This window comes from Triturus cristatus, chromosome 1_2 (genome assembly GCF_964204655.1).
Source record: "Triturus cristatus chromosome 1_2, aTriCri1.1, whole genome shotgun sequence".
Taxonomy (NCBI): domain Eukaryota; kingdom Metazoa; phylum Chordata; class Amphibia; order Caudata; family Salamandridae; genus Triturus; species Triturus cristatus.
The window spans coordinates 171,826,228-171,840,226 of NC_140580.1; the positions used below are offsets into that span (position 1 = coordinate 171,826,228).

Sequence of the window (13,999 nt, forward strand, 5' to 3'; positions counted from 1 at the left end):
CTACCGACGCAAGGGGTACTGCTGCCGAAAAACTTTTCCGGATCCACTCGGACGCCTGGGGATATTCTAAGGTAAGGAATCACTAACGTGCCTCTTTCAGATATCTATAGTATGGAGACCTTCTTCTGCCAGCGTAGTAGGCTCCTTACATACTAAAAGCAAAGAAGAAAATGTTAATCACATTCTATAACAATATTTCAGATAGATACTATATCTTCTCCAAGATTCCTCACCTTATGAGCTTCTTCCAGGTGTCAGACTGGATCTGGAAACTATTTCCCCAGCAATAGCCTTCCACCATTGAGAGGGGTTGCAATGTGGATTCAGCCACGACTTTGCCCACCCAGGAGGTAAAATCGGGATAAAATCAGATATACAAGGTGGCAATAAATATGCTGGTGTCAGTTCCAGGTTCTTTATCTGCCCCACACAGGCATGTGGAGAGGACCCCAGAGAGCATCAATGACAGAAACAACACAGTATATATACACACAGTATATGCTATGTTTGCTTATCATTCGTTCTTATTAATCACAGCAATAACTCACATGGGAGGAGGTAGGGAGATGAGCAATCTGCAGGAAGATTATGTAAGGAAGATATGTATCCACTAGAAATATTCACCAATTAACCAATGATAACTAACTTTTCTTCTGATGGAAACTTCTTCCCAGAGATTTCTCACCTTATGCGAGAGTCCCAAACAATACCCTATGGGATGTGGGACTGAATAGTGCTGATTTACTAAGAAAGTCACATCCTTCGCAAAGTATCCATCACTGCGCACCTGAGCTGAGCGGCAATAATGTTTGGGAAAGTATGTAAGGATGACCATGTAGAGTGGACCCCTTGCATGTCAGCCACCAGAACACCTTTGGTGACAGCCCTGGAAGCAAGCAGCCATAGGCCCTTGTGGAGTGAACAGGGATGCCAGCCAGAGGATCGCTTTTGGCCTGGACAGAGCATACCTTAATACAAAGAGCAACCAAATGTAAGATTGGGCACTTGGTTACTGTTTTGCCCTTCTTGGCTCCAGGGTGCCCACAAAGAGCTGATTGTCCTATGGGTCCAGCATGGCTGGGCTCCAGTCTATACAGTCACTGTTCATTCGTGGTGGGATGAAGAAGAAAAAAGGATGGAAAAGAGGTAGCAGGTTAATGTGACAGGCTGTACGTCATTAGACAGGAAAGAGGGACAGGTTTGTAGAACCACTATACTGTGGTAGAATAAAGTGAAGAAACAACAAACCAAAAGAGCCTGAAGTACATTGATCTTATGGACTAAGTTATTTCCACTGAGAAAACAGTTTTCAAAGACAGAAGGGGTGCCATAGGGAGTGATAACAATATACATGGAGTGAGGGTGGAGGAGACTTTAAGAATGCTGGTCAGGGAGAAACATGAAGATAGTAAAGGAACCATATAAATTCTAATAACCACTGCCAAGAGATGCTGTGCAAGACTTAGTCAAAATGTTGAACGAGGTTCAGACATTGCAGCTTACATAACTGAATAAAACGAGTTCTAGAGGTCAACATAAATGGATGCCACAGTGAATTATCAGTTGCCATACACTGTTCCACAGGCAAGCTGCATCAACATAGAATCTAGGACCCCACACCGTCCTGCTATATATTATAATTGACGGTGGTGATGTTGCCCAACAAAATCTTAATTATTGCTTCCTGAGATGGAAGGGAGAATCATCTTCAATGCAATACAGACCGCCCAAAGCTCAAACACATTTAGGTGCAGGCCCTGTTCTGACATCAGCCAGAGTACAAGTGCTATAATATCGCACAGAGAGGTACCCAAACCCAGAAAGGAGAAGTCTGACCATGGTAGCCCAAGCCTGCAGGGGACTGAAAGAAAAGCACACCAAAAGAATGGAGGAGTCCATCCGCCAGTGCAAATCCAGATGAACAGAGTAGAAGATCTGCACCTGAACCATGAGACTCCCATGATGCTGGAACCACTGTAACTTCAGGAACCGCTGAAGTGCCTCATTTAGACATGTTCACTCCACTTTTTTGCCCACTGGTACCGATGCTTTTGACTGGAAGTGTACTGGGTCCCTGCTAACCAGGCCCCAGTGCCAGTGCTGATTTCCTAAAACTACAAAAGTGTTGATTGTAACCCAATTGGCAAGGACTTTAGCACCCTTGTAAGACCCTAGTAAATGGTACCCCAGGTAACCAGGGCATGGGTACTAACGAGGGTCCCCAAGGGCTGCAGCATGTATTGTGCCACCCAAGGGGACTCACACTCAAACTGCAGGCATACTACCATTGTAGGATATGTGGCATTGCACAAGTCATTTTGAAAACACGACATTGCCCATTCCCTGTGTGCAATGCCCATGTACACTGCATGTGCTACATGTAAGTCACCCCTGTAGCAGTTCTTTGTAGCACTAAGGCTTGGTGCATTATATTACATGAGGGCACGTCTGCAAAAGAAAATGTGACCCTGTGATGCCTAGTTCCATTGCTAGGCATTGCAAGTGCTCAGGAAATCATGTTGAGGACATGTAATGGTCATTACGAGTTACCCAGCTACATTATGGCTTCACTGAAAGTAATGGTGTTTGTTATCAAACATCTTGCCTTTTTAAATCTGTACTAATGCCAGTATCAGATTTACCTTAGAGGAGCCCCCTGTAGCCCTGCTAGTCTCTTAGTGTGTTGGCTAACTGGTACCGTTCAGCCTGCCACCACAGACTTGTTTCTGAAATAGGGATATCTGGTGCAGGATTATGCCCACTCCTCACAGGAAGTGGTCCTATAAAGGGTGTAATTACCCTAGGGGTAGGTGGCACATTGGCTACTACCTCGTACTCCCCTAGAACGCCCTAAATTGAGTATTTAAGGGTCCCCCGACACCAGGTCTGCAGATTCGACTTCTTGGGAACTGAAGGACAAAGAAGACACCGCGAGAACCTGGCAACAAACCCTACCTCGCTGCTTGCTCCTTAGAAATTGCAAAAACCCGACTAATCCTGCAGCTGTGCATCCTCTCCAACCCTTAAAAGACTGTCCAGGACTTCAACAACCAGCTATCATCTCCCTTGGGGTGAAGGAGCCATCCCCCTGCATCCGCTTGCATCAAACACGTCTGTCCATTTCACTGTGCTGCTGGCCATCGGGCCTACTGAGGGAGGACCACTTCAGGAGGAGGTCTCCTTCGCTCTAAGAGGTCAGCCCAGTCTCTCAGCAGAGATTCAAGACGTCAGACCCTCCAGGAGCCCCCCCACTCCCACCAAGCACCAACACCATGAGTATCAGAACACTTGCACCACACAAGGCTTGCTTTCTGTCCAGCCTGGATTCCACAGCCTTGGAAGCCTTTCTGCATGTCGAGGGAAAGGACAGATGAGTCCCACAACCAGAGAGGCTCTGCGGCCTTGTTTTTCTCCCCTCTGCAAGTACACTGAGAGCCTCAAACTCAAGTGGCCAGCAAGCCAAGCACCTCTGCACCCAAGCTCAACAGCCTGGGTCCACGACTTCTGACTGCGTCCCCTGGGCCTAGGGGGTCCCCACGACTTGTGCCCCCCCCCCCTTGGGATTCATCCAGACCCGTCCCCAAGTCCCCCCTTGTAGCCTTTGTTTCAGGTCCCTTTGACGTTAATGGTGTAGCGTTCGAGGATACCAACCCAACCAGCCACTCCGCACCCGGACATACTAGGGCAGGTAAAGTGAACTGCTGGTGGTACTTTGGACCTTGCCCCCCTCCCCTAGCACCTTAAGTAGTAAAGGGCACCTCTGAACTCCGCTTGTAAGTACCTGTCTGCTAAGTGTGTTGTTCTCCTAGCGTTCAAGTGCATGCCTCAAAAACCGTTATTTGAGCTTCTTTTCAATTTCCTTCTAAAATCAACATCTCCACTTGTACTAAAGTTACTCTAAAGAGCTTGGTGTGTAAACACGTATAAAAATCTGCTTTATTTTTATAAAGTGGTCGCAGATTTCTTATTGAGTGTGTGAACCATTTATTGACTGTGTGTGTACAACAAATGCTTAACACTCATCAGTGAAGCACAGGTGAAGCAGTGTGCTCCCACCCCCCTTCTGCTTAACACTCCCCTCTGATATGTCTAAGCTGCTCGACCAAACTACCACAAATAGAGCACTTGATATTATTAAAGTAAGCCTTGTAAACCATACAAGGGCTGACTGGACAGGGTGTGCCCTCACATTGCCATCACTACATAAAAAGCCAGCTTTCTACATCCGCCATTTTGCTTGTGCCTCCAACAGAATTCATAAGGCCAAACAGATGCAAGATGTCCACGACTAGGATCTGAGTCATAGTCAAAAACGTTTGAACTCCAGCATATCCACAACCCTCGGAGGAGGAAAGGCTTTAATATGGGTTGTGTTCAGTATGGCACTATGAAGGTCAGCCTCTGCATGGGAGAGAGCTGGGACCTTTTGAAATTGTTGGTAAATCTTAAGTCATGGAGGACAATCATCGTCTGCTGAAGGTGTTCTCTGACCAGCGCTTCCAAAACCCGGTCATTCAAGTATGGAAATAAATGGACACCTGATAGTTGTTGTGAAGCTGCAACAATTGCCTGCACTGGCATAAAGCGCCAAGGAGCAGCTGCCAGTCCGAAAGGAAGAACCATGAGATGGTAGTGCTGGAATCCTACCATGAATCTCTGTTAATGCCTGTGGGCGGGAAGAACCGGAGGACGGAAATAAACGTTCTGGAAGATTTAGATATGCCAAACAGTCTCTGGTATTCAGAACTAACAAGTCTAGTCTCCTTTATCCAGGCTAATCAGAGTCCTAGGGAGGTACTCTGCCAAGGGAAGATCTTTAATGTTTCTCCCTGCCACACAGGTGGCAGGGAGAAAAGCAGCATACCACTCACAGGTGCCAGAAAGAGGAAAAATAACACAAGTGCTTATTTCATTATAATTAAATATTTGTTTTGTATCTCTTTGATTAAAATGATTGTAAACACTGAACACACAAAGCATTTTATACAGGACCTGGTAGTTTGTACATGAAAATAAAATGAATGAAGGCTGGCTATACAACATATATGATTTCAAACACAGCCTATGTAACTTGTTCAATTGCTAAAGATCTTTTGAGATTACAAACCATTTGATCGTGCCAGGGTGTCCTTTATCCGCTTGTTGATTGCTTCAAGTTCAGATGTAGTGGCAGTAAGAATGGTTCCGCCTTCAGTCTCTCTAAGTTCATTCAGTTCCTTTGGAAGATATGTCATTATTAAATACATTTTTTCTTTAACACAAAGCATTATTTTATCTCTCTGTTTCTATCACAAAATATCATAATCATGTGTTATAAACTGTAAGAACGCAAAGCAAAATTTCAACTAAAACCACACAACTATGCAATGTCTACTGCACCAGTTTAAATTGAGAATAAGTTACTCATATATAGAAAAGAAAATGCTTCTACTCCGCAGGCTTCACTCGGTACCAGAGTCACAATAAGATATGGCATAAAGGGGAAAAAAATAAACCACACCCAATTATTTCTACGGAGGGAGCCAGGCAAGGATGCATGCTAGCCCCCTTCCTGTTTTTAATTTATACAAATGGGTTGGATGCTTTCTTATTAAGAAAGGAACTTGATTTTACCAAAATTGGCAATAAACATGTCACGCTTTTATCTTATGTAGATGACACCGTTTTACTAGCAAGGACAGCTATGAGTTTGCAGAAATCTCTTGATGCTTTTACTGATTTTATGAACTCGTTTGATTTAAAAGTTAATTTTATCAAATCATATACTATGGTATGTGGACCTAAAACCACAACTTTTATTGTGCAGGAAAAGAAGATAGAAAAGGTCTGTCATTTTTCATACTTGGTCAATCGTTTTAGTAATCAGTTGAGATTGGAACCACTTTTAAACTTAAGAGCGCAGCAGACAAGTAGGGCAATGGCTGCACTATTTTGTTTTGCTTGTCAATTGGGGCATAAGCCTGTGAAGAAACTAATTACCCTTTAAAGAGCCAAATGTCTCTCTATTGTCACGTATGGAGGTGGGGTTTGGGGCTACGCTAAAAGTCAAGAGCTTGTATAATCGAAAATTAATTTATGAAAAAATTACTGATGCTCCCGAATAGTGCTCCTACAATATTCTACCACACAGAACTTGGCCTAGAATTTATAGAAGACCGTACAGGCAGTGCCCCTTTGCTCCTATGTGCCAAGAGATGGACTTCAGAGGATTTAACGTTTTCACGTGATGTTATCAAAGACTGCCTAAAATCAGACAATGTTTTAAAGATTCCATGGTTTCATTATTTAAGGAGGAAATACCATGAGATTGGTCTGGCATACTTTTTTGAAAACCCTGAAGGAATTCACCTGAATGCCAAAGGTATTATCAAGGAGGCGTACCGTTCTAGGGCAATAGGCTTTTTAGTTACCAACATGACAATATGGGAGACCTCCGTTTGCTTCTTGCCCCTGCACAATTTTATCTATCCTGCTCTACTAAGTATCAGTTCTGATTTTATTTAACTAGGTTCAGTTTATGCACCATGCACTTTTTGCAGGCATTTCCTCGCCAAGGAGGGTGGTCAAACAAGCTTAAGCCCTGCCCATGTGATAATGACTCTGTTCAAAGCATTATGCACTTTATATTATTTTGCACTTTGTATAAATCGGAGAGAACTAGATTTCTGCACCCATTACTAAGAAATACTCGTACTTACATGTATATATTGATGGTTTTAACTTTTTACAGTCTTTGGCTACGGCTGGAATCTGTATTGCAGTAGTTAATTATACAAGAGGCTCCATTGAGATCAGAAAGCATTATGAGTAAAATCTGTATAGAGACTACTAGGATCACAGTCAGTTGTCTAAATTGTCCTTCTGTAAAAGCTTAATATGATATAGTTGTAGCTCACAAAGTGTCTAACTTTATTGTGAATTTTATATGTATTGTATTTTAATCTTTTTAATTTGTAAAGCTTTTTATGGTTATCTGAGCCAAAATAAAGTTATTCTTGACTTGATTTGGCTTCTTCAAGAGCGGAAATCACAGAGGCATGCCTAAAATGTAACTGAGCTTCAAAGAGATGATCTCAGAAAACCCACATTTTTGAATGGAGGTCAAATCTCTATTTGATACCGATCTTTGACTGAAGTCGACCCCTTTTTTTGGTCCTGAATTCGGGACACTGATTAGTTAGCGTGGGTCAAAGTAAAGGATGCAGACATTGAAGTGGATTTGAAATGGGTGGAATTGAAATAATCATGCCCTCTCCTATGGGAAGTCCTTGTTCTAGGCTGTTTAGGTTCATGTGGAATCCTTTCCAGCACACAGGCTACAGGATCAATGCCTGGAAGATCCGGAAATGTTAACCTGCTTTGTTCCTCTTTTTTCACATAAATTACCAGACTGTCCCCCATACAAAATATTCCTTTCTGCGTGTTTCTCAAATTCTTCTTCAAAAGCCGTTTGAGGAAACTCCGCATTCTCATACTGGGCAAACATAACATAATGCACTCGGAGGCCTTTTTCAGAAATCAAATAATCTTTTTGGACTGATAACATTTACATGGCAAACACTTCGCTTTGGTACATTTTTAATGAAACATATTTGAGACAATGTGATGGTCTTTTGAGGAGTAGTGAGTGTTAGAGGAAAGACAAAATTTAAAGGGTGTATTTTACATCTCCAACCCTTGCCCTAGGGCTACCTCTCAACTGACCATTACAGTGAAAACATTTCTAAGCCTACCACTCACAAACAACCCTGAACTTATGCTACTAAAGAACAAATTACTTACCTTCGGTAACAAAATTATCTGGTAGAGACAATATCTAGCTGCAGATTCCTTACCGTTGAATTTCCCAGGCGTCCGATCGGATCTGGAAACATTTGTGCGAGCAGTACCCCTGTGCGCTATCGGGTGGCTCTGTTTGGCTACGTGTGACGGTGGTTGTGGTCACAGAGAAGCTCATGGCCATTAAGTGAACTGGCTACTGTGTGTCAAAACTAGGGCCCGGTAAAGGGGAACAACCCTAGCCTTATGTTGTGTTAGCAGGATTTGTAAAGCGCATTACTGCCCAGAGGCGTCTAAGTGCTATTCAGTTCCAGCTCAGTGTCATAGGACCACCAAAGATACCAAGACCTGAACATCCTGGTCTTTACAGCTTTCCTGAAAGCAAGGAGACTGGGTGCTGTTTTTATGCAGAGAGGCAAAAATGAGTCTGCAGAGCGGGGTGGCATGGGTGGGTCTGTAAGGAATCTGCAGCTAGATATTGTCAATACCAGATAATGCATTACGGAAGTTAAGTACCTTGTTCATCTGCTAGAGACTTCTAGCTGCAGATTCATTACCTTTGAATAGATACCCAAGCCATACTTCCTGGCTGTGGGCTGCAGACACATTTACCAGACTAAAAAGTCCTGCAGGACTGAACGGCTGAAATGCTCGTTCCTACGGACCGGACTGTCCAGGCAGTAATGTTTCACAAAAGTGTGCAGTGAAGCCCACGTTGCAGCCTGTCAGATGTCCAGGACTGGCACTCCATGAGCCAACGCTGTGGTCGCAGCCTTCCCCCTGGTGGAATGGGCTTGTAAGCCTCAGGAGGCTGCTTCCTAACCAGGGCGTAGCAGATTTTAATGCAGATAATGTCCCAGCACTAAATGGTTTGTTTCTGCACTCTCTGACCTTTTTAGGGCCCCTGTAACCCACAAAATATTTGGTCATCCACCTGGAACTCTTTTGTGCGGTCAAGGTAGAACAACAACGCTCTTTTTGGATTCAGAATGTGGTGACGCTCCTATTTCTTAGAGGGATGCGGAGGAGCAAAAAAGGTGCTCAGTGTGACTGACTGACCCAAATGGAATGGGGTCACCACTTAAGGTAGGAATGAGGCACGGGTGCGAAGCACCACCTTATCCAATAATGTCATAAGGTAGGGAGGCTTAGATGACAAAGCCTGTAGCTCGTTGACCCTCCAGGCAGATGTTATCGCCACTAGATAGGCTGATGGAAAGCAGCTGGAGGGGACAATTGCATAATGGCTCAAAGGGAGCACACATAAGATCTGTGAGAACCAGATTGAGATCAGACTGCAGCATGATAAAGGGCGTAGGGAGAAACATATGCACAAGCCCTTTCAAGAACCTATTTACAATAGGGGACTTGAATAAAGAGGGTTGGTCCGGCAGCTGCAAGAAAGCAGACAGAGCAGAAAGATAACCTTTGAGAGTACCCAAAGCAGAACCCTGCTGGACAAGGGTAAGAATAAAAAGAAGAATATAAGATAAGGAAGCAGACAAAGTGTCAATAGACCTTTCTGTAAAATATTTTAAAAATTATACCAACGGCGGGCTTATACTGCCTTAGTGGAGGCCCGCCTGGCCACCAAGATAACATTACATACCACGGGAGGAAGGTCAAAAGTTATCAATTGTCACCACTCAATCCCCACGCAAGGAGGTGGAGAGTTGACCCTTCCCTACTGCTGCGAAAGAAGATCCTCCCGAAGGAGCAGCCTGATAGGAGGATCGATGTCATTCGAAGAAGCTCTGGATACCAGGCTATCCTTGCCCAGTCCGGAGCCCTAGTGGAATTGGCCCGCAAGACCTCAGAAGGCTACATTTTACCTAGTGCGTAGCAGATCTTAATGTAGAGTGCAATCCGTCGAGAAATGATCCGGTTCTGCACAGTCTTACCCTTTGTCGCTACTGTGAACATGAAGAGCTTATTGTCTACCGATGGCCTTTGGTGCGATCATTGTAAAAAGAAAGAACTTTCCTAGGGTCCTGACGATGGAGTCGCTCATCTTCCTTCAAGGGTTGAGGTGGGGCGAAAAAGATAGGCAGAGTGATACTCTGCCCAACATAGAAGGGGGTGACAACCTTTGGCTGGAAGGAGGCACATGTCCGAAGGACCAGTTTCTCAGGAGAAATCTGCTGTACGAAGGGTGGACCGACAGCTTGAAGCTTGCAAACCCTTCAGGCCGAAGTAATGGTCACTAAAAAAACTGTTTTGAGAGTCAAGAGCTGCTACGGATCGCTGTGTAGTGGCTTGAAGGGACAACACATCAGAAACGTGAGGACCAGATTGAGGACCCAGTGGGCTATCACGAAGGGGGTAGGAGGGAACAAGTGCTGTAAATCATGAGTCACAACAGGTAACTTGAACAGGGGAAGGTTGGTCAAGCACCCGCAGGAAAGCCAAAATGGCTGTCAAGTAACTTTTTACAGTGCCCATGGCAAGGCTTTGAAGGGCTAAAGTAAAACAAAGAGCAACACCTCCAATAGTGGTGCAGAAACAGGGTTTCACAAGACGTGGGGCACACCAGACTACAAGCTACAATGGCAGGCTTTTACCGTTTTTGTGAACGGACACCTGGCTGCCAGAATGACATCACAGATCCTAGGAGAAAGATCGGAAACCCTCAAGTGCAGCAGCTGAATTTCCATGCATGAATGGGAAAGTGTGAGCAGGTTCGGGTGCAGGACCTTGCCCTGCTGCTGTGACAGGAGATCCTCCTAAAGGGGCAGCGTGACCATGCTAAGTAGTTCGGGATAATATACTCACTGTGCCCAATCCGGAGTGACTAGGATGACTTGGGCCCAGTCGGTACGGATAGGCCGAAAGGCATACAGGAGTATCAAATTCCATTCTAAACAGAATGCATCTCCGAGCGAGAGTCGCTTTGGAAACTCCAACACACAAAATAGGTGACACTGTGTTCTCGAAGGTGGCAAACCGATTGAGCCAAGATTCTCCCCATTCTTAGAAGAGACCTTGCGCCACCTCAGAGTGTAGTCACCATTAGTGATCTGCAAGATGTTGAAGAAGCCTGCCAGGTGCTTCAGCCAAGTCAAGAGGTGCATACCCCCCTGGCACAGGTCCACGACCACACCCTGCCCTGCTGCAATACCACATGGTGTGGTGCTGCCTGTGAACACCTGAACCAGCCTCCCTTTGATGGATGGAAGTCTTTCAATGCGAGTGGTTTCACTTGGAAATTCTTCGAAGTTTCGAGTTTTGAAACTCTAAAATATTCACTAAAAATCAGCCGATCAACGAAATTACTCACCTGTTATCAGGAGAGATCCCAGTACTGGATCTTGGTGCCCAGCACTGACCCTGAAAAGTAATTACAACCATACTTACCGATAACTTGATTTCCTCCATAGGATAACATTGCCTGTTTTTTGCCAGAAATTCTTCTAAGTGTCGATTTTTGAAACATACAAATATTCCTTAAAAATTGCCTGTGTAACAAAAACGATTTCTTTCAACTGTTTACAGCAAAAGTGCACCAGAGTTGAATCCAGGATCTAACCTTGAGTAAGAAAATCATACGCAAAGTAATTGAAATTGCATTTACTTAAAAACTCCCATTGAGCTCAATGTTATAATTGTGTTTTAATTGTGTTGCTTATTGCAACAACTCTAGCTATTGCATTCAAAAGTCTATTGCTTATTGAAAAGTATACAACTACAGCATTTTATTCCGAGAAAGTATGTTGATACCTATTGTAGGTTCTAAAATAAAACAACTATATATTTTTATATACAAAACAATTGGCCTAGAGTTCAGTTCTTGAGTGTGTGCGACCATTTGCTGACTGAGTGTGTACAACAAATGCTTTACACTGTCCTCTGATACTGCCTTACTGCTCGACCAAGCTAACACTTTAGAGAGTACGGTTATATCTAACTTTAGCCTCTGCCAAACCTCTGGGGACTGTGGACTCTGTGAACACTGAACCTTACTTTGGTGCAGTATATACAGAGCCACTTTTTCACATCAACCCAACCATTGAGCTGCTTGTTGACCATCTCGAATTAACTGGAAAAGGTCGTCATGGATGTCATTTGGAAATGAGGGCATCAGACGTGCCAAGGAGTCCCACAAGGCATGGGTAACGCGTCATAGAATGCAAGATATATTGATAGAACACAGAGCAGAACTGGTGGAGGAAAAAATATGTCTGCCATAAATGTCCAGTCTCCGCCAGTCTCTGTCCAGAGGGGCATGTGGAATAGATTCAGGATCTTGGGAGTTGGAAACGGCCTGTACCATGAAACTGAGAGGAATAGGGTACGAAAGGAGACAAACTGGATCACTGGTATTTAAGCAAAATAGACCGATCTACAGGGGCCACTGTATCAGATTTAGCCCAAGCCCCCAACAAGATATCATACAGAGAGTCACTATAAGGGAGCGCCTGCTCCACCACTGTTTAGCCTGGATAGAGGACCTCAATGAGGGGATCAATTGCCAACTCCACAGATGGAAGGAATAATCCAACGCCACAGAAACAGGCTTGACCATGTCCGCCAATGAAGAGCTCACCTCCAAGGCAAGGCCAGGGGTGAAAAGGAGGCCATAGAAGACCCTAAGCCACTGGCTTGACCCAACAAAGATAACCAGCTTTCCTGCACAGGAGGCTGTATAGTGTCAGCCATGGGATGCGGGGACCCCAACTGTGCGCCCTCATCTCCCATACTACGTTTCTCTGAAGGGAAAACCGGAGGGGGCACCACAGAGAGCGGAGGAAGAATGATGTCCACAGGAACAGCTTTGGGAACGGGCAGTGGAGCGGGAAGAAGCGACAGCTGCATTGCCAGGAGCTTAATCATAAGTCCCCTCTGCGCCTTCAGATGAAGTTGACGACAGGAGTCGCATTCGTCGGCGCCGTGGTGTACTCCCAGGAACCACATACAATTACAGTGAGGGTCTGTGGCTGACATTTGCCGACCACAGGAACCACAAGGCTTGAAGCCGGAAGACATACAGGTAGACAAGGCAACCTTTTCCATCGATGAGAAGTGGAAGTAGGCAGAAAAATGGCTAGCGGTACCGCTAACAGATCACTGGTTCAGAGTCCAATCTCAACCACTTTCGCCTTACATACATGTGTCGCTCACACCAATATCCAAATCCCTACAACGCTACAAGCGCATGAAGGACACTGAACCAATGAATGAGAAAATGACAAAGCACATTATATTATGGGCATGCTCACACAGGTGAAATTAACAGTAGTTCCAGTGAGAGGAGGTATCCGCAAAAGTATGCGATTGATCAATCTTGGAAATAAATTCTTTGGTTTTGACAAAATTATTTGCTTTTTTGTTTGTACAGGCCCCTGAAGAATGGATGTGTGTATCCCGAAATGCATAGGGCAACATTATCAAACAATGGAATTGATGGATCCCATAGGATTGAATAACAGTTTATGTCAAGATTAATATGATGATAATATAATGTGTGTATGGTTTATGCTGGCAAAACACAATATGGACTAAATGTCACATATATGTTTGTTCTTTTTGAAAATTAAGGCAAAAGATGTAATAAATAAATGTTTGTTCGCTTCAAACTTAATGTGCATGTTAAATACATCTCACTGTGGGCACTTGGATTCAGGTAAATTTCTACTTGATACATACCACATTTACACATCCCTGTGTGCCATGCCTGTGGCATAGGTCAGTCACCCCTCTAGCAGGCCTTACAGTCCTAAGGCAGGGTGCACTATACCACAGGTTAGGGCACAGGCACATGAGCCCTGGACCCCTACACTACCTGTGCCATTCACAGGTATTGTAAGTGCAGTGAAGCCATTTTAGACCATGGGAGTTTGGCACCCCTAACTCCACAGTTCCATGATGGCTTTACTGAAGACTGAAGTTTGGTATCAAACTTCTCCGCCCATTAAACCCACACTGATGCCAGGGTTGGATTTCATATAAAATGTACTCCGAGGGGATCTTAGAGATGCCGCCTGAAAAACGACCTAACTCTAGTGTCCTGGCAGAGTGGCTGATCACCAGCTGCCACCCCTAGACATGGTTTCTGGACCCCTGGGTCGAGAGCCTCCCACTATCTGGTCCTGAAACAAAGCAAATCCTGGGCAGAAGTGCCAAGCCTCCTCTCCCAGGTTGGGCAGGGTCCACAAAGGGGTAGCTTCAAAGGTTTGCCACCTTGGTTAGCTGACCCAGCCTTTTGCTGCTTGTAGCAACTGGC

The 13,999-nt window shown here is 44.6% G+C and overlaps 1 protein-coding gene across 1 annotated transcript in view; it reads right to left on the reverse strand.

Moving 5' to 3' along the window:
• The window catches only part of SMC3 (structural maintenance of chromosomes 3), a 789,692-nt gene that overhangs the window by 209,030 nt on the left and 566,663 nt on the right, over positions 1-13,999 (reverse strand). The window contains exon 23 of the mRNA XM_085603430.1: positions 5,108-5,216. Coding sequence (XP_085459556.1) covers positions 5,108-5,216 — 109 coding nt within the window. The remainder of the gene's footprint in view (positions 1-5,107; positions 5,217-13,999) is intronic.